Source organism: Sorex fumeus, unplaced genomic scaffold (assembly GCF_029834395.1).
Source record: "Sorex fumeus unplaced genomic scaffold, SorFum_2.1 ptg000002l, whole genome shotgun sequence".
Taxonomy (NCBI): domain Eukaryota; kingdom Metazoa; phylum Chordata; class Mammalia; order Eulipotyphla; family Soricidae; genus Sorex; species Sorex fumeus.
This window is the reverse complement of record NW_026606059.1, coordinates 25803648-25824187: the sequence shown is the minus strand read 5'-3', so window position 1 is coordinate 25824187 and position 20540 is coordinate 25803648. Positions and strand designations below refer to the sequence as shown.

Genomic DNA, 20540 nt, shown 5'->3' with positions numbered 1-20540 from the left:
ACATGTGTACACAACAAAACTATTCTAGAACCTGGAAATGGAAGAGTAAAGAAGCAAAGACACTGTCTTCATGGAGCATAGAGTCTAGCGAGGGAAATAACTGCTAAACAAATATATACTTGAATGCGACTGCTAATATCAGGAGGTAAGTAAGGAAAAGAATGGGAAGCCATAAGAGCAAATTCTAGGCCCTCCAGCCAAGAGCACAACACAGGGAAGAAATGAGGGACAGACAGCTATGTTTTTTTTTTTTTTTATTGGTTTTGTTTTGTTTTGTTTTGTTTGCGTTTTGGGTCACACCTGGCAATGCACAGGGGTTACTCCTGGCTTTGCACTCAGGAATTACCCCTGGCAGTGCTCAGGGGACCATATGGGATGCTGGGGATCGAACCCGGGTCAGCCACGTGCAAGCAATGCTGTATGGCTCCAGCCCCAGGCAGTCGTGGTTGTACAAGGGGCCACAGAGGGAATCACTTGCCCAAGCTTTGACGAAAGCATTTAAATTATATCCTGGGCTCAGGTTAAGTTTAAGATGTATCAGGACACTCAAATGAAGTCACTGAGTCAGGTGACTCAGTGTATCTGACCGAGAGTCCAGGAGAGTCTAAACCAGAGAGATACCAAAGAGCGAACAATGGCCTCGAGGAGGTCTGTGATGCAAAGCAAGCTGAGGTTTCCTAGGCTAGGGGAGCGGGGAGGGCTGGGGGGAACACGTTACTTCCTCAAATCACATACTGAAAAAATGAAATTAATTACATCTTTCATGATTTGCAATCAAAAGAAAGAAAATTATTTGTAGTATTTTAATTATGATATGATGCCATTTTTGTCGTGGAAAGGTAAGGTGACGCATATAAGGTTCTTGGAGAAATGCCAAGAATTCAGAGAAATATTTCTGGGTCAGAGCAATAGTACAGAGAGTTAAGGGGACTTGCCTCACATGCAGCTGACCCGGGATAGATCCCTGGCATCCCTTATGATCCCAGAGCACAGCCAGGGATAATCCCTGAGTGCAGAGCCAGAAAGAACCCCTGAGCTTTGCCAGGTGTGACACAAAAACAAACAAACAAAAAAAAAAAAAAAATTTCATTATGTCTAAGGCATTACATGCTATAGTTTATTTAGAAGAACACTTCCTTTAAGATTTTTCCTGTGCCCTAGAACTTTTTTTTAACACTGATATGACTACTTCACAAGAAAATGTCACTAGAAAAGCTTTTAGTCTGCAGAGCTGCCACCTACAAGCTGTATCATAACTGCAAACATTCTGAATACATCAGTAAGTCCTTGATGTACTGCCTGTAAAAAGTATTTTAAAAATAAAAAAGACAGGGGCCAGAGAGATAGTGTAGCGGGTAATGCACTTGATTTCCATGTGGCCAACCCAGGTTTAATCCCCAGCATCCCATTTGGTCCCTCAAGCACCACCAGAAGTAATTCCTGAGTACAGGAGGAACCCCTGAGCATCACTTGGTATGGTCCAAAAACAAAAAAGACAAATCTGCTCTGCAAACTCAGAAGTTATCAATTTTCAGGAATATCACTATAATCCTAAAACAACCTGCCTGTACAATCTCTGCTTTGATAAGCATGTAGCATACATCAGCTCTATAAAGTGGAGGTCAGATTACTGTTATACAAAGCACTGAACAATAATTCATAACTCAAGCACCACATAAGTATGATAGGCCTTAATATAAACTCACCTGATTTATTTGAAGCATGTTAAGACAATATTGACTGCTATATCCCTCAGGGCTCCAAAAACTAGAAAATGAAAATGGAGAAACAAAGCTTAATTTAGTTGATGATCTCAAAGAACAGCACTTTAAACAGATACAGGGCTGGAGCAGTAGCACAGCGGGTAAGACATTTGCCTTGCATGCGGCCGACCCGGGTTCAATTCCCAGCATCCCATATGGTCCCCTGAGCACCGCCAGGAGTAATTCCTGAGTGCAGAGCCAGGAGTAACCCCTGAGCATCGCTGGGTGTGACCCAAAAAGCAAAAAATAAAAATTAAAAAAATTAAATAAACAGACATAGATCCAGGAGCCAGAATAATAGAACAGCGGGTAGGGTGCCTGTCTTGAATACAGCCAACCCAGATTCAGTCCCAGACATCCCATATGGTCCCTCAAACTAGGAGTGATCTGAGTGCAGAGCGAAGAGTAAACCCTGAGCAACGCCAGGTGTGACCCAAAAAGCAAAAAAGAAAAACAATTTCAGTATCAAATTTAAATAACTGCTTGTGCCTAGCAGTTAAATAGAGAAGACCTAGACTGAGTCTCTTTGTGTTCTAGAGTTCTAAGACTTTCCAGCAAACCCTGAGGGATATATTTTAAAAAATGTAAATGCTTCAAATTAAAATTTAATACATATTTCCCTTGCTCTAGAAAGGTTTTAAGCAGCTGGTTTTGACTCCGTTCCCCATTTTAAAAAATCAAGCCTAGGGAGCTGGAGCGATAGCACAGCGGCTAGAGCATTTGCCTTGCACAAGGGCAACCCAGGTTCGATTCCCAGCATCCCATATGGTCCCCTGAGCACTGCCAGGAGTACTTCCTGAGTGCAAAGCCAGGAGTAACTCCTGTGCATTGCTGAGCGTGACCCAAAAAGTCAAAAAAAAAAAAAATTCAAGCCTATAGCAGCCCAAAAGATAGTACAGCAGATTAAGTTGCTTGGCTTGGACACAGCCATCTCAGATTCAATCCACAGCACCCCAGGTGGTCACCCGAGCACCAACAGGAGTGATCCCTGAGTGCAGAGCTAAGAGTAACCCGTGAGCATTGCCTGGTGTGGTCCCAAAACCATAAAAAAAAAAAATCAAGCCTGAAGATGATGTAACATGCCAGTATTCTTCCGTGGCAAAGCAGAGTTCACAGTAAGAACACAGGATGGATGATCTAGTTGCATTTTTGCAGTACTGGGATCAAACTTAGGGTTTCGCGTGTACAGTATTGGGCTGACCACTGAACCACAGTCCCAACTCCCTACATAACTGGATTTTCTTTTCTTAGTTTGTGGTTTTATCATCCTCATTATAAAAGTTCCTCTGCCGGTTCCTTCATGCGGAACACAGGCATGCGGGTCCCGGGGCTGAGATCTCCAAGCCTGCTCGGATCTCGGATCGGGGCTGAGCATCCTCCACCCAGATCCCCCATCTTCCAGTAGGCGGGGGTCACACCCACCAACTGCCCCCAGCACCAGGTAATCCCATCAACGGCCAAGACCCAGAGATTATAAAACTCAGCTCCTGGAAGCGCACATCGGCATTTGTGGACGCGCAACATCTTATCTCGTTCTTACTTCGGAGAGCCCGGCAAGCTACAGAGAGTATTCGATATGCCAGACACAGTAACAACAATGTCTCCAATGGAGATGTTACTGGGCCCGCTCGAGCAAATCGACTTTGGACAAACTGGCAGGCTACTGAACGTAACCTGCCCACACGGCAGAGTCTGGCAAACTCCCCGTGGCATACCCAATATGCCAAATACCAGTAACAATGATGGGGCTCATTCTCCTAATCCTGAAAGAGCCTTGAATATGGCACTTTTTAAAATCTCTGGGCTAGGATGAAAGAGACTGGGGCCTGCTCGAGGCAATCGACAACAGGATGATCGTGCTCGTGATTATAAAAGTAGCAGGCCAGGGCTCAGGTGAGGTTCAAGTAGCAGAGCACAGCCCCCTTGCATATGGACTCCTTACAATCCATCACCTGAGGTTCACAGGCCTCTGAACACAGCCAGGTGGGGTTCTGGTGGCACCCAAGTACCTCCTATGACAAAAAAAAAAAAAGGAAAACACCGCAAACTCATTACTACTTAGAATATTGCAAAAAACAAATGTTTACTATCCTGAGTCAGAGAGATATCTAGGGATTAAGGTGTTTGCCTTTGGTCCCCGGCACTGGGTGTAGCCCCACTCAAAAATACATATATATATTCACTATCTTAATACAAGTCTTTGTTTTATTTAGGCTCGTCTTCCTCTGTTCCTGACCTTTGGCCCCCAACTGTATTTCTTCTCATGTTGTGAATCTCCTATACTTAAGTATAGATACATGTCCATGCGCACATAACATATAGGTACGTATACATGTGAAGTCTATATAGAGTTCTATAACATATAAACACAGAGGACCTTCTGTACACATTCAATTACTATTTTTCAACATGACAAAATGAGGTCACTTAAAGATGGCAAAATATGGATCATCTAGTAAGCCCTGAGCATCACCGGGTGTAGTCAAAAAAAAAAAAAAGATGGCAAAGATTGTTTTGACATTTATTTGGAGGTGGGGGGGGGACACTGGGTCACACGCAATGGTGCTCAGGGCATACTCCTGGCTCTGTGCTCTGGGATTACTCCAGACTGCTTATTTTTGGCTCTGATGTAGGGCTGTATGTGTTGTCCAGGTTAAAGCCAGGGTCAGTCGCATGCAAGGCAAGTGCCTTAAGCCTTACGCTCAGTGTGCACGTGCGCTCGCTCGCGCTCTTTTTCTCTCTCTCTCTCTCTCATTGTTCTCGCACTTTCTCGCACTTTCTCTCTCTCTCTCTCTCTCTCTCTCTCTCTCTCTCCTCTCCCTCCCATTCCCCCACCCCCACCCCAGAAAAGGTCTGATTTTTTTTTGGCTCTGAGGCCACTTCTGGAAGAACTCAGGACTTACTCCAGGCTTTGTGCTCTGGAATCAGACCTGGCAGGACCTGGTCCATATGGGTTGTGGGGACTTAACTCAGGCTGGCAACACTCAAGGCAAGCACCTTACCCGCTGTGCTACTGCTCCAACCCCTCCGCAAAGTTTCTAATGTATTTCTTCCGATAGTGACATCAGCATCTGTACCGCTTTCCTATTTCCCGGGAGACCTGTCATGTTACAGAAATAGCACAAGGCCTGGGTACCAATGAACTTGAATTCAGTTCAAGCTCCTTAAATTGCACATTGAGTCCTGTAAACTACTTTATGTATCTAGGGTTCTCTCCCTTTTCTTCGTTTATTTGTTAATATAAGCCTTCCTTCATGAAACTAGGAGAACAAAGGTCACTCCCTGTAAGCTGAGGCCCATTGATATAGGCCCAAGGGTTTGGTGCTCAGGCCAGGAGTTCTCCGGAGTCACCAAGTCTACATTCACAGGAAGTTGAGGGAGGTGGCAGGCATGCAAGGTCTGGGATCAGACTCATGCCATCGAGAATGTAAGACATGAGCCCCAACCCCTGTGAGCTGTCTCTCCAAATCTAATAACTCTTACCTTTAAAAAGGAAAGCCTCGGGGCTGGAGCTATACTACGGTGAGTAGGTATTTGCTCTGCACAAGGCTGTCCTAGGTTCGATCCCTAGCATCCCAAATGTCCTCCAATCACCTCACATGGTACCCCAAGCACAACCAGGAGTACTTCCTTAGTGTAAAGTCAGGAGTAACCCCTGAACATGGCCAAGTGTGATCCAAAAACAAACAACAGCAACAAAATCCACGTTAAGTCTCTGTGGTAGTCTGCCTAACAATATACACTACAACTTTTCAAAATATATTGAAGAAACGATGATACGCTGTAAAGAGACTGCACCCACTTTCCCGCTTTCACTTACTTGCTGTAAGGGAAACCAGCTGTCTTATCATGACTTGCCCTTTGGACAGACCCACAGGGCAAAGACCTGTGGGAGGCCCCCAGACTATACAGCCCGAAAGAAACAGTGACCTGGGGCTAAAGCAATAAATAGCACAGCGGGTAGGGCCTTGGACAAAGCAGACCCAGGTTCGATTCCCAGCATCCCATATGGTACCCAGAGCACCACCAGGAGTAATTCCTGAGTGCGGAGGCAGGAGTAAACCCCTGTGCACCGCTGGGTGTGACCCAAAAAGGAAAAAAAAAAATCCTGTGACCTTCAGTCTAAGAATTCCCCCAAGGACTGTCAGGCCCAGGGCCCTGGGAACGAGCATGGAAGTGGATCTTCCCCCGCTTAAGCTTTCAGATGCAACTAAATCCCAAACGGTAGTCTAACATCAACCTCCTCGGAGACCCGAGCCATAAACTATCAGCTTAGATGCTCCCAGATTTTCAACCCACAGAAACTTTAATAGGACAACATTTGTTGTTTTAGGGCTTTTAAATTCTGGGATCATTTGTTATGCATCAATAAATAAGACAACCCTGTTCATCTCGAAATTCGATTATCCCATGCTTCTTTAGATAATGACATTCATAGAGGACAAAAAATATTAACCCCCACCCCTTTCAACTACAGCAAATGAGTATAACTAACATTTGAAAGTGGTCAATTATGGAAAGAATGTTTATGTCTTATTCCAAAGCTGAAGCTCTCAAAAGGAGAGCTCTTCAAAGGGCTAGTGAAACTGTGCACGCTGGAGACGGGGGTTCAATCCCCAGCCCCACATGGTTCCCAGCACTCTCCCAGCACCAACCTGGGAGCAGCCAGCCCCCAAGCACTGGTAGGCATGCCACCCCCCCAAAAATGAAACACAGAGCCACAAAGCAATTCAGTGACTCAGCATCTTTTGTACTTAAGCCTCTGCAAGTAGATGTTTATTAACCTGTTAGTGCTTCTTCAGCTTGAGAGGTTGGTAACACAGGTGCCTGGTTCCAGGAAGAAACAAAGATATATGAACTAAAATCAAGTTCTCTGGTACCCAGGCCTTGTGCTACTTCTGTAATATGACAGGTTTCGGGAGAAATAGAAAAGCGGTATAGATGCTGTTTTTTTGTTTTGTTTTGTTTTGTTTTGTTTTTTGTTTGCAGGAAGGGAATAAACTTGTGGGACACACCCAGCATGCAAGGTGCTACTCCCAGCTCTGTGCTCTATGATCAACGCGTGGGGGAACATGCAAGGTAAGAATGAATCAAGGCCAGTCTTAAGCAAGGCAAGTGTCTTAATCTCTATGTTATTTCTCCAGCCCTTAGAGAAGAACATTTTATTAAAGTTCTAAACATCAAATATGTAAAGAGCTATCTTGTGACGTAACAGAAATGAGAGCACTTACTCTGGGGCACCCCCAGAGATAATGGGGCGGGAAGTGGTCGCTCTGGTGAGGAGCTTGGGGTTGGAATGTCATCTGCATGGAACCCTATCATTAACAGTGTTGCAAGTCACAGTGAGCAAAACAAAATTCTAAAAATAATTTTAATAAAGCATATTTTCTGGGGGAAAAATCGGACATTCACTTTAAGCTAGCCAAATATTCATAAGGGAATAATATGGCACCAAGGACAACAGAAACGAGGAGCAGAACTGGTGTCTTTAGTAGGAAGCTTGGCACAGGGGCGGGGAACAGAGAAGTTAGGAACACTTGGACCACGGGAGGGGGCCAGTGGGCAGTGGGCGGGAAACATTCTTGAGAGGAAGTGGACAGTGCTGAAGGGATTGGTGCTGGACATTGTATGCCAGAAACTTAATAATGAATAACTCTGTAATTCTGGAATTCACGATGATGAAAAAAAAATTTTAATTAAAATTGGCCGTAAATATTCTTTTCTTCACAATTGTAAACATCATATAAATTAAAACTTAAGATACATCTATAACAACACTCTGAGGCAACTGGATATTTTATACTTCCTCACCCAAGAAGTCTTATTCTATTTACATCAACATGACGCATAAATTCACGACTGTACCACACAATTCAGAATACCCACAAGTGGCATGTGTCTGTAATACTTCATTTCTTCATAAAGACACGTCTAAACCACTGACTGTCCTGTATTAAAAACAACTTGAATAAATTTATAAAAAAGAAAAAAAATGGTGGAGTTTATGCCCAGTTCAATCAGCCTAATCAATGGCTGAATAAATAGCAATACTTCGACATTAAAAAAAATGTTGATAAAGTGTGAAGGCTGAATGAAGTGCAGGGCTGACCAAGTATAGAACAACAGGAGCTGGACCAATAATACAGCGGGTAGAGTGTTTGCCTTGCACACAGTGGACCTGAGTTCGATCCCCAGCATCCCATAGGGTTCCTCAAGCATTGCAGCATTGCCAGGAGTAATTCCTCAGTGCAGAGCCAGGGGTAACCCCTGAGCATTGCCAGGTGTAATCCAAAAAAGTAAAAAAATAAAAAATAAAAAATAAATGTTTTAAGTATACAACAATACCACCTGTGATTTTATAATACCTTCACCTCCTGTCAAAAAAGTTTTCAGCCATATTTCACTGCAATTACAGTCAAGTACATTTAGAGAAACCATGTCACATGTCCCAAAAATACCCTAGGATGCTATCCGGTTAGGCACCTTAGCACATGTGGTTCCAGATTCCAAGCTACTGAAAGAAAAGAGGGGCAGCAGATGCAGCATTAGCAGACCTCCAGCTGGTGAAGAGCTTCAGGTCTATCATGCGACATGTCCTCCTAATAAAACTCACTGCTTTTGTTAATTATGTTTTGCCTATCTGACAAGTTGAAAGATAAACGAAGTTGAATCTGTAAAGTACTCAACAAATCCTGCTGGGGCAGAGCTAAGAGTTCGGTGGGCGAGAGCGCACTGCATGTAGGAGGCCGAGGTTAGCTCCCCGACACTCACGGATCCGGGTCCCCCAGCACAAAAACCCCCTCCCAAAGGACAGAGCCAGACGCAGACCACGACCACGACCAGGTATGGCCCAAATAAAAAACAAACTAATGTTTGAGATTAGCGTCCATCCTACAATAACAGACATACTACTGATAGTCTGGATACAAAAAGCAAAAGTCGGAGGCCGGAGCGTAGCACAGCGGGCAGGACATTTGCCTTGCTCGTGGATGACCCAGGTTCGATCCCCGGCATCCCAAACGGTCCCCTGTGCACCTCCAGGAGTGATCCCTGAGTGCAAAGCAAGGAATGAGCCCTGAGCATCGCGGGACGTGACCCAAAAAGCCAAAAAAAAAAAAAAAAATTGTGGGCCAGAACAACAGAACAGCAGGTAGGATGCCCAGCCAGCCAACCTGGGTTCAATTCTCTCCCTCTCTCCCTCTCTCTCTCTCTCCTTCTCTCTCTCTCTCTCTCCTGCCAGGACTGAATCCGAAGTGCAGAGCCAGGAGTAGCCAGCCAGGTGTGGCCCCAAATCAAAACAAAAAAACACCAAAAAAATTAAGAAGTGCTACTCTAAAATATTCATGAGCTCTTTGTTTTTCTTTCCTTTTTTTTTTTGGGGGGGGGGCAGGGGTTACTCCCTGCTCTGCACCCAGGAATCAGTCCTTGCTCAGGGGACCATATGGGATGCCAGAACCCGGGTCCACCATGTGCAAGGCAAATGCCCTGCCCGCTTTACTACTGCTCCAGACCCAAATAACCCTTTTTCACTTTAACTTCTTTTATTTTCTTTATAGGGACCCCTGCCCCAGCAAATATTAAAGTCCCATGGCACTGATAGACCCACTGTCTGGAATTCCCAGAGAAGGGAAAAGTTTTTTAATATATTTTTTCTTCCTAAAGGGTCCAATCTCTTAAGAAACTATGACAAAACTACCATATAAAACTTGGAGAGGTTATTCAAAAATCAAGCAATGACATGTGATAATTCAGTTCTCAGACCATGAAGCAATTCAGGGCTGTGGACCACCAGGACTACACAGAGAGTGCTCAGGAGTCCAGATTGCACCCAAGGCTCAACCTCGGGAACTCCACCCTTATCTCTCAGCCCTTAATTTCTTTTTTAGGTAACAAAATATTTGCTTTTAAGTAAAAAAAAAACAAAGAGATTCTAAAGTACAGACAGAAGGCTCACTACATGAATTACTCCAGTGAAAAAACTCCACATACCACTGTCCAAAAAAGAGGAGGGGAAAGTTAGCATTTATCAGACAGACACCAGTTGTATAAAACAAGTGCCATATTTTGATCATTTTAAATTATCGCCTTGAGACGCAGATACTATCCTCATTTTTCTAGGGCAGGGCAGAGAATGTCCAGCCTGGAGAATCCTGTGACCTGACTCTGGTATGCGAGACAGACAGGGATGTTTCTTGCAAGGTTCCCATAGCCCATCTGCCCAAATCGTATGGCCTGATGAATTATTCTACAAATATCCAAATGGTCCTTGGGGGGAAAAAAGGTCCCCATCAAGCCCATCCCCATTCTAAAGGGTAGGTTATAGTCACAAAGCTAGAACAGTCAAATGCTAAGTTTGGCCTGGATCATATCTTAAAAATAAATCAAGAATTATAAAGACTTTTTTTTCTTTTATAACTCGAACCCCAGAGCCAACCCAAGTGATGGAAATAACCCTACTTTCTGTGATCCCTGGACAAGAAGGGCCTAGAAGACAGCTCTGTGACTTCAAAAATGCTTGCTTTGTTGGGGGGCTGGAGCAATAGCACAGCGGGGAGGGTGTTTGCCTTGCACGTGGCCGACCCGGGCTCGATTCCCAGCATCCCATATGGTCTCCTGAGCACCGCCAGGAATAATTCCTGAGTGCAGAGCCAGGAGTAAGTAACCCCTGTGCATTGTCAGGTGTGACCCAAAAAAAGAAAGAAAAAAAAAATGCTTGCTGTGCAAGCACAGGCAACAGTTCAAACCCAGAACCACCCACAAGGGCTAAAGTTGATCCTGACAGCTCTGCTATTTGTGATCCACAAGAAAGGACCTGAAGGATGGCTCAGTGGCTCCCCCAAGCAAGTGAGAGAACTCCCAGGGGCATGCATTTGCTAAAAAAAAATTCTAATAGACCCACGTCTGGAATCTCCGGAGAAGGGAAAATGTTTTTGATATTTTTCCCCCTCGCACTAAAGGGGGAAACTATGACAAAACTACCATACGAAACTTGAAGCAGTTATTCGAAAATCAAAGGATGACATACACAAAATGGAGCTGAAGAGATACTACTGCAGGTAGGGTAGTTGCCTAGCATGTGGCTTATCCGGGTTCAATCCCTGGCACCCCATATGGTCCCCCAAGTGCCACAGAAGTGATCCCAAAGCACCAAACAAAAACAAATGATATACATAAATACAAACTGCAATTATTGACTTCTGATGCCCAAATATTTTCTTGAGAACCTACATAAGGCACAAACAGAGACACAGTATAGGGGGAAGGTGTTTCCCTTGCACACAACCTACCCAATTTGATTCCTGGCACCACAAATGGTCCCCCAGTATCACCAGGAGTGATGAATAGCCCTTGAGCACTGCCCAGGGTGGCCCACAAAACCAAATTAATAATTAGTATAACTGCATGACTTAAGCAAATTGTGATCAAGCTATCAACACAACTCAATTCTTCAATAATTAGATTTTCCCTCTTATCATCATCTGTACATACAAATGTTCAGATACCTAGTTCTCTAAGAGACCTAAGGAAAGAAAAAGAAGGTTCTCAGTGACAATACAACAGGGAGGGCAAATGCTTTGCATGCACCTGAGTCCCAGGCATCCCACAGGGTTCCCCCAAGCACTATCAGGAGTAATTTTTGAGTACAGAGCCAGGAGTAACTCCTGAGCATCACTGGGTACGCCCCCCACCACCCCCAGAAAAAAAAGAGAGAGGGAGAGAGGAAGAGATAGAGAACCAGGGTTTATCTCCTACAACATGAAAAAAAATTTTTTTTCAGTTTAGAAAAAGAATATGAGTAAAGAGACTTGTAACCAGGGCTGGAAAGACAGATTTAGGTAAAATGTTATAGCAACTGTGTCTTTCAGAACTTGATTCTAAAATACAAAAGCTAATCAGATGCATTTTCTGTATTGCTTGTTTTTGTTTTTTGGTTTGGGGCCACACCTGGTGATGCTCAGCGGTTACTCCTGGCTCTGCACTCAGGAGACCATATGGGATGCTAGAGATTGAACCCAGCTGCAAGCGAGGCAAAAGCCCTTATCCGCGATTCTATCTCATCACTCCAGCCCCTCTCTATTGTTTACATATTCAAAACCTGGTGGCCATCTTAGATTTATTTTTAATTGCACATTTTTTCCAGACCTTACTCCAGGCAAGCCAACTAATCAGTTACAATATAAGTGGTTTTCCACGCTGAAGAGTTGGATGTAACTTACCAGGCAATGGTCCCGATTTTTTTTTAAATATGAGAGAAATAAAATAATAAAGGGTACTAGGTGAATCTCAGGAAAGTATACCTGAGTATTCTTTCTTATTCTTGCTACAATTGTGTAAACCTGAAATTATTTCCAAATACGAAGTTTTTTTTTTTGAGATGATGTGACCTGCCACTAACTGCTTGGTTTTCAAGCAAGACACACTCGGGGTCTGAGGACTTCTTCCCAGCTTTTTCAAGGGGGTCACTCCAGGTGGTAATCAAATTGAACCCACCCCTTCAGCTGCCTCTCTAGCCCACAATTCTGAATTATACAGCAACAATTATAATTCTGAATTATACAGCAATTATACACATAAAAATAAGCTTCTAAGGAAAAATTTACTGATTCGTGAGAAAATACACACCATTTCCCACCAATTATTGATGACTTCTGTATAAATGTCCTAACTACAGTGCCAAGGAATGAAATGTATCCAAAGTAACTGCATTGCAACCAGTTAGAAGAAGTGGGAAGTCGGTGCAGAGCGACAGCACAGCCAGGAGGGCGAGTGCCTTGCAGGTGGTCGACCTGGGTTCACAACCTATATGGTCTCCCCTGCATCGCCTGGAGTGAGTCCTCAGAACTAGGAGTAATCCCTAAGCACTGCCGGAAACCAAATTTTTTTAAAGGGAGGGAGGAGAAAAGCATAGGAGACTCCATAGTTGGACGAAAAGTGTTTCAAAATGTGAAGATGTGGTACAGGTCTGCTGCAAAATGCAGCAAATCTACAACCGAGGATGGTTCTCTGCTCTGCAGTAAGATATAAACAAAGTGTTAAGAGAAAAGCACTGATTTATATTGTACAACAATTCTGATGAAGATCTGGTTGTGACGGTTTTATTAAATAAAATGGGTTTTTTTTTTACTAAAGCTCAATCTACAACAGCATGTTTGAATCATCTTCTGAAAGCAAAGCAGAGATAGCCTGCACAAACGTTGCAATCTTTTCTGATACAATGTTACTAGTCTTCAGCCAGCCCAACACAAAATTTTACTTCGAGCGTTCTCCCCACACGCACCCCCCCCCCCCGCCCAAGCTCTCTTAACACCTAAGGAGGCATCACAAGCAATGCTTGACAAAGTTCACCAAAATTGTGCAAACAAACCGCTAAAATAAAAAAGGTTTCGGGGAATAGTGAACCTTTAAAGGTTCATCACCTTTCCGAGGAACCACCCACTTTTAAATCCCCGAATGGAACGATCCTCCTCGATCCAATTAGTCCTTTGGAGGGGGGGTGGAGGAAGGGAGGAAGGGAGGGAGGAAGGAAGGGAAAGACACTCACGTCCAGCAGACCCCAACCCCAGAAAACAGTCCACACCAATGCCAAGATGCTGCGCACATTTCCAGGGATTTCCAGAACCCTCTCCCAGCCATCCTCCCCACCCCCTCATCCCGGCCTCGCGCGTCTCCTCGAGGGCCTCCTGCAAAACACCCCCCCACCACCACCACCACCTCGCCAGGCGCCCCGGCTCCTCCCGGACCGGACCGGCCGCTCGAGCCTCACCCCGCGGCGTCTTGGAACCGATCTTTGTCTCGGCGCCCAAGTCCCTTCACCTCGGCAAGGTCACTAACTCCCAACTCCCGGGTGCCGCCGAGCCTCGCCGGCCCGAGTTCGGGGGGGAGCAGAGGCACAAGTTGCCTGTCAACGGGCGCGATTGGGTCCCCGCGGCCCCACCCACCTCGCCGCCCGGCCCGGCGCCTCGCGTCTCCCCCCCCACCCCCCATTCGCCCATTGCACAGAAATAGCCGCCGCCCCCGGCGCGCCCCCACCCCCTCCCCCGCGCCCTCCCTCCCCCGCAGACCGCCCCGCGGCTCCCCCCACCCTCGCCTCCGCCCTCGCGGCCCCCGACCCGCCGTGCCGACCCGCCCCCCCACTTTCCCACGACCACCGCCCCCCGCCGCCCCGGTACCCCCCGGCTGCGCCCGCCCCCAGGCTCCTCCCAGCAGGACACCTGTGTCGTCCCACCACCACCCCCCCAGCTCACACGCCCCCCCACCCCCGCACCTCCCGGGGGCAGCGCGCGCGCCCCTCCCCCGCCGCAGCCCGGCAGGCCGCGGGCGAGGGGCGCGGGGAGCCGAGGCCGCCGAGAGGGGCCCCGGGGTCGGGGCGGCGCGCGCCCGCCCGCCTGCCCGCCTGCCTCCTCCGCGGCCCGGGCGGAAGTCGGGGCCTCCCGGGCGGCCCCCCCGCGACGCCGTTTTACCTTCTGGCCGCGGACCCGGGCCGGGCGGCTCCCACATGGGCCGAGCTCCGCCGGAGGACTGACCCCGCTCGGCCGCCGGCGGCGTCCACCCTCCGGCTCCGGGGCCGCCGCCTCCGCCCGCCTCCCCCAGCGCTCCCGCCGCGCCCCTCCCGGGCCCGCGCCGCGCGCCCCCGCCCGCCGCTCGCGCGCGCGCGCGCGCGCACGCACCCCGCCGCGGCCCCGCGCCGCGCGCCCCCGGCGCCCGCCCGCCCGTCCTCCCGCTTCCCTCCCTGCTTCCCTCCCTCCTTTCCCTCGGCTCCCGCTCGCCGCCCGGCGCGGCCATTGTTCCCGGCGCCGCTCCCGCCCCCTGGCGGCCAACCCGGCCCCCCGCCAACGCCGGCGCTGCGGTAGTGGCGGCGCCCGCGGGCCCCCGGGGACACCGTCTCCCACCCCCCCCCCCGCGCCCGGGGAGCCTGGCGGGTGGGGATGGGGCGGCCCGAGAGGGGCAAAGCGCACCCCAGCCCGGGCTCCCCGCCCCCTCGGATGCCCAGAACAAGCCCGGGGCTGCTCCTGCCACACCTGCCCTGGGCCGCTGCCACCCCGCGGGATGGACCCCTCGGCTCCGGGCAGAGGGGGATGCGCGCCCCGGGCCACCCCCTCCCCTGCCCGGCGCGTACCTTCCCCGGGCTCTCCGGCTGCACCCCCGTGCGCTGCTGGGGACCAAAGACCATCCCGCGGCGCGCTCGGGCGGCCGCCGCGCGCCGGCGATGCGCGCTTTAGCGGATCCTGCACCTTGGCCGACTGGGAGGGGGAGGGACGGGGCGGGGGAGGGGGCGAGTGCCACCGTCTCGCGGAGAAACCCCCCCTCCCCCCCAGTGATCAAGTGATCACCTGCTGGCCACGATCTGCGACGTGGCCACACAGCTTCCATCCAAACCCGAAAATAGAATCATAATTTAGTCGCCTGAAAAAAAAAAAAGATACCAAAAAAAAAAAAAAAAACCCTTGGATCCAAAAATGAGGATCGTCTTAGAACAGTGTCCTAGATCCCTAGATTGTGGAGGCAAGAGCCCAGAAAACTCGAATTACCTTCCTCATTCGGCCTGGTTTTGATGTGGGTTACTTGTGTCCAGATCACTTCAACCCAGTTTTTAAGACCCGTGAAAGTCAACGAACGCTTGGTTGAGTCAGTGGAACCACAAATAATTGGGCGATGAAGTCCAGCTCCATCTAGAACTGGAGTGTTTTCATACAGGTACCAGTCTACATTACCGTTCTCAATGATGTCATTAGGACCAGAAATGTCTACCTGGTCGATGAGCTCAATACTTGCCATAAAACTGTGAGTACGTACCCCTCAAGGATGAAGTACAAGGTGATGCTTAGAATCAGGTGTCCAGGCCTGGTGAGCCACGTGCTAAATGGGAGACCAGAGCAACAGTTACCGGAGGATAGTCTGGGTCTCTCTGGTTTGGGGGGAAATAATAAGGCCAAGATGTTGCCTAGTCACCATCCTGAAGCTGCCCAGAAGCTGGACTCCCTTGCTCAAGTGCCAATAAGGAGCCCTTTGGAAGTGAGAAAATGAGGCACCAGAGAAGGGTTAGACCTGCTTCAGGAAAAGAACAATCTCCAAGAAAAACAAAAGGCCCTGATAAGAATATGGGAGAGAATATCAAAAATCCAAAGCTTTTTCCCTGTGACAACACCCAGAATAGCCTTTATGTCTACAGAGAAGGCCAGCCCAGCAGAACGTTGGGAAGAACTCCAGGGAAACTCCCAGGTGGGCAGTTTGGGGAAAGCCCTACTATAAAACTAAGTTTATAGAGAAAAGGAACACTAATTCTCCCTCTTGAGGGTAACCTGACTCACAGCCTGAATTGTGTAATTTATCACTTATCTTTTTTTTCTGGGGTGGAGAGTGTTGGAGCCATACCCAGCAGTGCTCAGGCCTTACTCCTGCCTCTGTGCTCAGGGATTACTTCTGGCAAGGCTTCAGAGACCGTATGCCAGGGATCAAACCTGGGTCTTCTGGAAGCCAGGTCGGGCCACATTCAAAGCAAATGCCCTACCTGCTGTACTCTCACACCAGCCCCTAATTACTTTTAGGGTGCCTTCTCCAGCTTGAGGGTCACCCACACCTCAACATGATGAGCAACTCATCTCCTCATTACAAAATCACCTCCATGGGTGATAAAATCTAAAATCTCTGTGCCGGCCAAGCCTCTTGACTCTCTTCTGACACTGTAGGTGTATTTGAGCCCAGTGGCAGTGCATTGTTTGCGAGCAGCCTCATTCTTAGTCATCTTTGCATTCCCAATACCCAATTAGTGAGTGGATGCAAGGAAATGCTTTTGGAATAAAAGGATGAGTGTATGCTTTTGGAAATGACTCTCAAATGGTGATCTCGAATGTCATTTCCTTTTATCCCAATCCTTCAAAGTAACTTAAAGTTTTATCTTGAGTGTAACTGTTTTGCTTTCAGATGATTTTAGCCTGCTTTTTTTTTTTTTTGGGACCACACCCAGAAGTGCTCAAGGTCTATTCTTGGCTCTGTGCTTAGGGGTCACTCCTGGCAGGCTCAGACTATAAGGGATTGAATCCAGGTTGGCAAGCATGTGACCGACTGTATTAACTGTCTGGCATGTAAGCTAAATTCATTCTACAGAAAACTAATAGAATGAATTTTCTGTATCTAGTAGCTGCAGAGGCCACTCCCAGTAGAACTCAGGGTGTCTTGCAAGGGGTCAGAACCAGGCCCTCACATAACTAGGTATGTGGTTGGAGGGATAGGGTAAGGCGTTTGCCTTGCACGTGGCTGACAGGGTCAACCCGAGTTCAATTCCTCTTCCCCTCTAGAAGAACCTGGCAAGCTACCGAGAGTATCTCGCCTGCATGGCAAAGCCTGGCAAGCTCCCCGTGACGTATTCGATATGCCAAACACAGAAACAAGTCTCACAATATTACTGGGCCCGCTCGAGCAAATCAATGAACAACGGGAGGACAGTGATCTCTGTCTTCAGTCACAATCCACCTCCACATCGAACGAATTTTTTAAAACCGTAATTACCAGAGAGGGTTTTGCTTTGGGGGGGAGGAAGGAAAGGGGAGCACGGGACCACACCTGGTGGTGTTCAGGACTTGCTCCTGAATTCTGGGCTCAGATACCAAATGTGGTGCCAGGGATTGAACAGGGATTGGCCACATGCAAGCATCTTAAACCCTTCATTATCTCTGGCCCAGAGAGAATTTTGCTCTGAATCAGCACTTTCATTTACTAGAGTTAGAGAGTCACAGTACCTGAGTGGCATGGAAATAGATACAAACATCTGTGGTCTTATTTTACTATACATATTGGTATAGCAGCTAAAAATACCGATATTTAAAGAGGAATGGACCAGGACAAGAGAGAGAATTCAGGGACTGGAGTGATAGCACAGCAGGTGGGGCGTTTGTCTTGCACACTGCTGACCCGGGTTCAATCTCTAGCATCCCATATGTTCTCCTGAGCACCGCCAGGAGTAATTTCTGAATGTAGAGCCAGGAGTAACCCCCGTGCATCACCAGGTGTGACCCAAAGAGCGAGAGTGAGAGAGAGAGAGAGAGACAGAGACAGAGACAGAGACAGAGAGAGAGAGAGAGTCCAGTGGGTAAGGTGCTTGCCCTGCAAGCCAGCTTGAGTCTGATCCCCAGAGTACTGCAAAGAGTAAATTTTGAGCACCACTGGCTATTACCCAAAACAAACAAAAATCCAATAAAGAGGAATGTAGCTAATGGCCACACTTTAAATCTTTTCCAGGTACTGTTGCAGTCAAATATTCAAATGGCAGAAAATAAACACGTTATTCATTAGGTGAGGTCTGAGCAGAATCTAAAATCACAAGCCCCAATTTCCCTTACTGCTCTCTCTACTCTTCTTGTATCATCCTTAAAAATGTATAAGAAAATATTTATTTTCTTATAAATGTTAGCCCCTACAGTCCATGCAATAAGCCATCCTCCTTTACATTCTTACATCTGAACATACTTTTATCACTTCACAGCATTTGTTTCTTCCCAGATGCCTTTAGCTTCTTGAAGACAAAGAACAGTGACTTTATCATCTTGTTTCTCCTTTAGCACAGCACTTATGGTGATTCATAAATGGTGGATAAACTTTGGTAGTAGTAAAGTGCAGTGAATTTGCACAGAAAAGTCATAAAAGTTCTCAATACTATTGTAACCATTGGCTCAACTATAATACAGATATTTGAAATTTTAAATAAATTCTATTGGAGTTCTGTATTAATGAATTTAACAAACTTTTACTGAATACCTTCAATATGCCACGTACAATTAGTGACCTAGAAACATGTAGTAATGAAAAGAATTAGAAAAATCAGGGACTAGAGCATCGAACAGGGGAGGGCACTTGCCTTGCACATCCCTGACCCGGGTTTAATCTCCAGTACCCCATATGGTCCCTGAGTTCCACCAGGAATGTCCCTTGAGCTCAGAGCCAAGAGTAAGCCCTGACTCTGCCAGGTATGACCCAAAACAAAATAAAATCAAAAAATTGATTGCTGGGAACTCAGTATTTGTTTCTATTATGAAGTTGAACTGTGTTTCTAGATCCGAGGTAGAGATACTCACGCCCAGACCACCATATCAACAAACTAAAACTTGGATAATTTCCACCTCAGGTAAATGCCACAGTTGACCAGTTGGTCACTGTCACACCCAGTCCATCTTCAAATGCCAAAATCAACATACAGCTCACCCATTCTTTTGTCCTTTCTCACCAAAAAAAGGTTGACTCTGTGTTCCCAGCTAATATTTGCTTCTGTTTTTCACTTCCTTGTCCTTTACTCTACAAAAGCTTCCCACCTTCTGCCGCACTTCGCAGTTCTTTGAGTAGAGAATATCTTCTGTATGCCATGGTAATTAACATTTGCATACCTAAAATATCCTTCTTTAATCATTTAACAGTAATGATATGAAGATAACTATTAAGATTCCAGCGGCCTAAAACAATATACTACAAAAACCTGGACATAAATTACAGAGTATCTATATTCATTAGGAATAAGCAAATAGGGCTCTGGAGAGGGCCCAGGGTTTATAATGAAGGATTGATCCCTGATACCACAGGAGCCCCTGACAACAATAAAATAAAAGAATAAGCATCTAAAAAATGCATTTAATGAAAAATATAGAGGGATCTTTTTGTTTTGAAGTTTTAGAAATCGAACTCAGAGCTTCACACATGCGAAGCACATACACCACTACTGAGCACTGTTTCAGCCTCTCAGAGAAGTTTCCAAAGGCTTACAGGGCTCAAGAAATATTTCTTTTTAAAAAACAAGAAACCAGGCCCAGGTTGCAGCTCAAAGGCAGAGCATTTGCCTTGCACATGAGAGGTCCTGGGTTCAAATCTTATATTGTCAGGCAAGAGAGAGTACAGCAGGTAAGATGCCTGCCTTTCACACAACCGATGCAGATTCGATCCCTGGTACCCCATTAGGTCTCCCAAAACCTGCCAGGAGTGATCCCAGAGCCAGAAGTAGGCCCTAAACACTGCTGTGGATGGCCCAAAAGTCAAAAGGAAAAGAAAAACTAATAGAGGAGCTGGAGTGATAGCACAGCAGGTAGGGCATTTGCCTTGCACGCAGCCAACCCGGGTTCGATTCCCAGCATCCCATATGGTCCCCTGAGCACCACAAGGAGTAATTCCTGAGTGCAGAGCCAGGAGTAACCCCTGTGCATCGCCGAGTATGACCCAAAAAGTAAAAAAAAAAGAAAAACTAATAGAAAAAAATTAGTTTTGTGTTAGGGGTCCTGACACAAAACTAATAAAACAATGAAACTATTGTCATTTCCTGTGATGAGAGTAAATAAGCATTTGTATAGAAAAGAAGCTTGGATAGAGGACATAGTTTGGTGGTAGAGCATGCATGAAGTCCTGCATTCATTCCCCAGAACTGGGGTGGGGGAGAGGGTGGTGAGGGGCCAGAGAAATAGCACTGTAATCAAGGTCTTTGCCTTGCATGCAGCCAACCCAAGGTTTGATCCCGCCCAACATGTAGTTCCCCCAAGCCCTGCCAGGAATAAGCACTGCTGGGTGTGCCCCCTCACTTTCCAGAAAGATATAATACCAGACCGGAGATAGAGCTCAGTGGGCTGAACATATGCTTTGACAGTGGCCTCATCCCTGGCACTGCATGGTCTCCTGAGCACAATCAGTGTTCATTGCACTGCATGATTCCCCGAGCATCTCTAAGCACTTCCTGCTGTTGCCCCCAAACCAAAAAGAAATAAATAAGAAACTCCTGGTCCTGGGGCTGTGGCTCAGCAGTCGGGA

At 47.1% G+C, this 20540-nt stretch overlaps 1 protein-coding gene across 8 annotated transcripts in view; it reads right to left on the bottom strand.

The window, feature by feature from the left end:
- The window catches only part of STAU2 (staufen double-stranded RNA binding protein 2), a 282793-nt gene extending 268402 nt beyond the window's left edge, over nt 1-14391 (bottom strand). For 6 of the 8 annotated variants that reach the window (XM_056113368.1, XM_056113359.1, XM_056113351.1 and 3 more), the window contains exons 1-2: nt 14225-14391; nt 1707-1767 (exon numbers count right to left, since the gene is read on the bottom strand). Coding sequence is in view for 2 of the 8 variants with exons in the window: in XM_056113372.1 (XP_055969347.1) it covers nt 1707-1724 (18 nt within the window). In the remaining 6 variants the exon portion in view is untranslated. Of the gene's footprint in view, nt 1-1706; nt 1768-13527; nt 13679-14224 lie in introns of those variants that run through there. The other 2 variants (XM_056113379.1, XM_056113392.1) reach the window with 2 other exon arrangements.
- Nucleotides 14392-20540: the final 6149 nt, after the last annotated feature.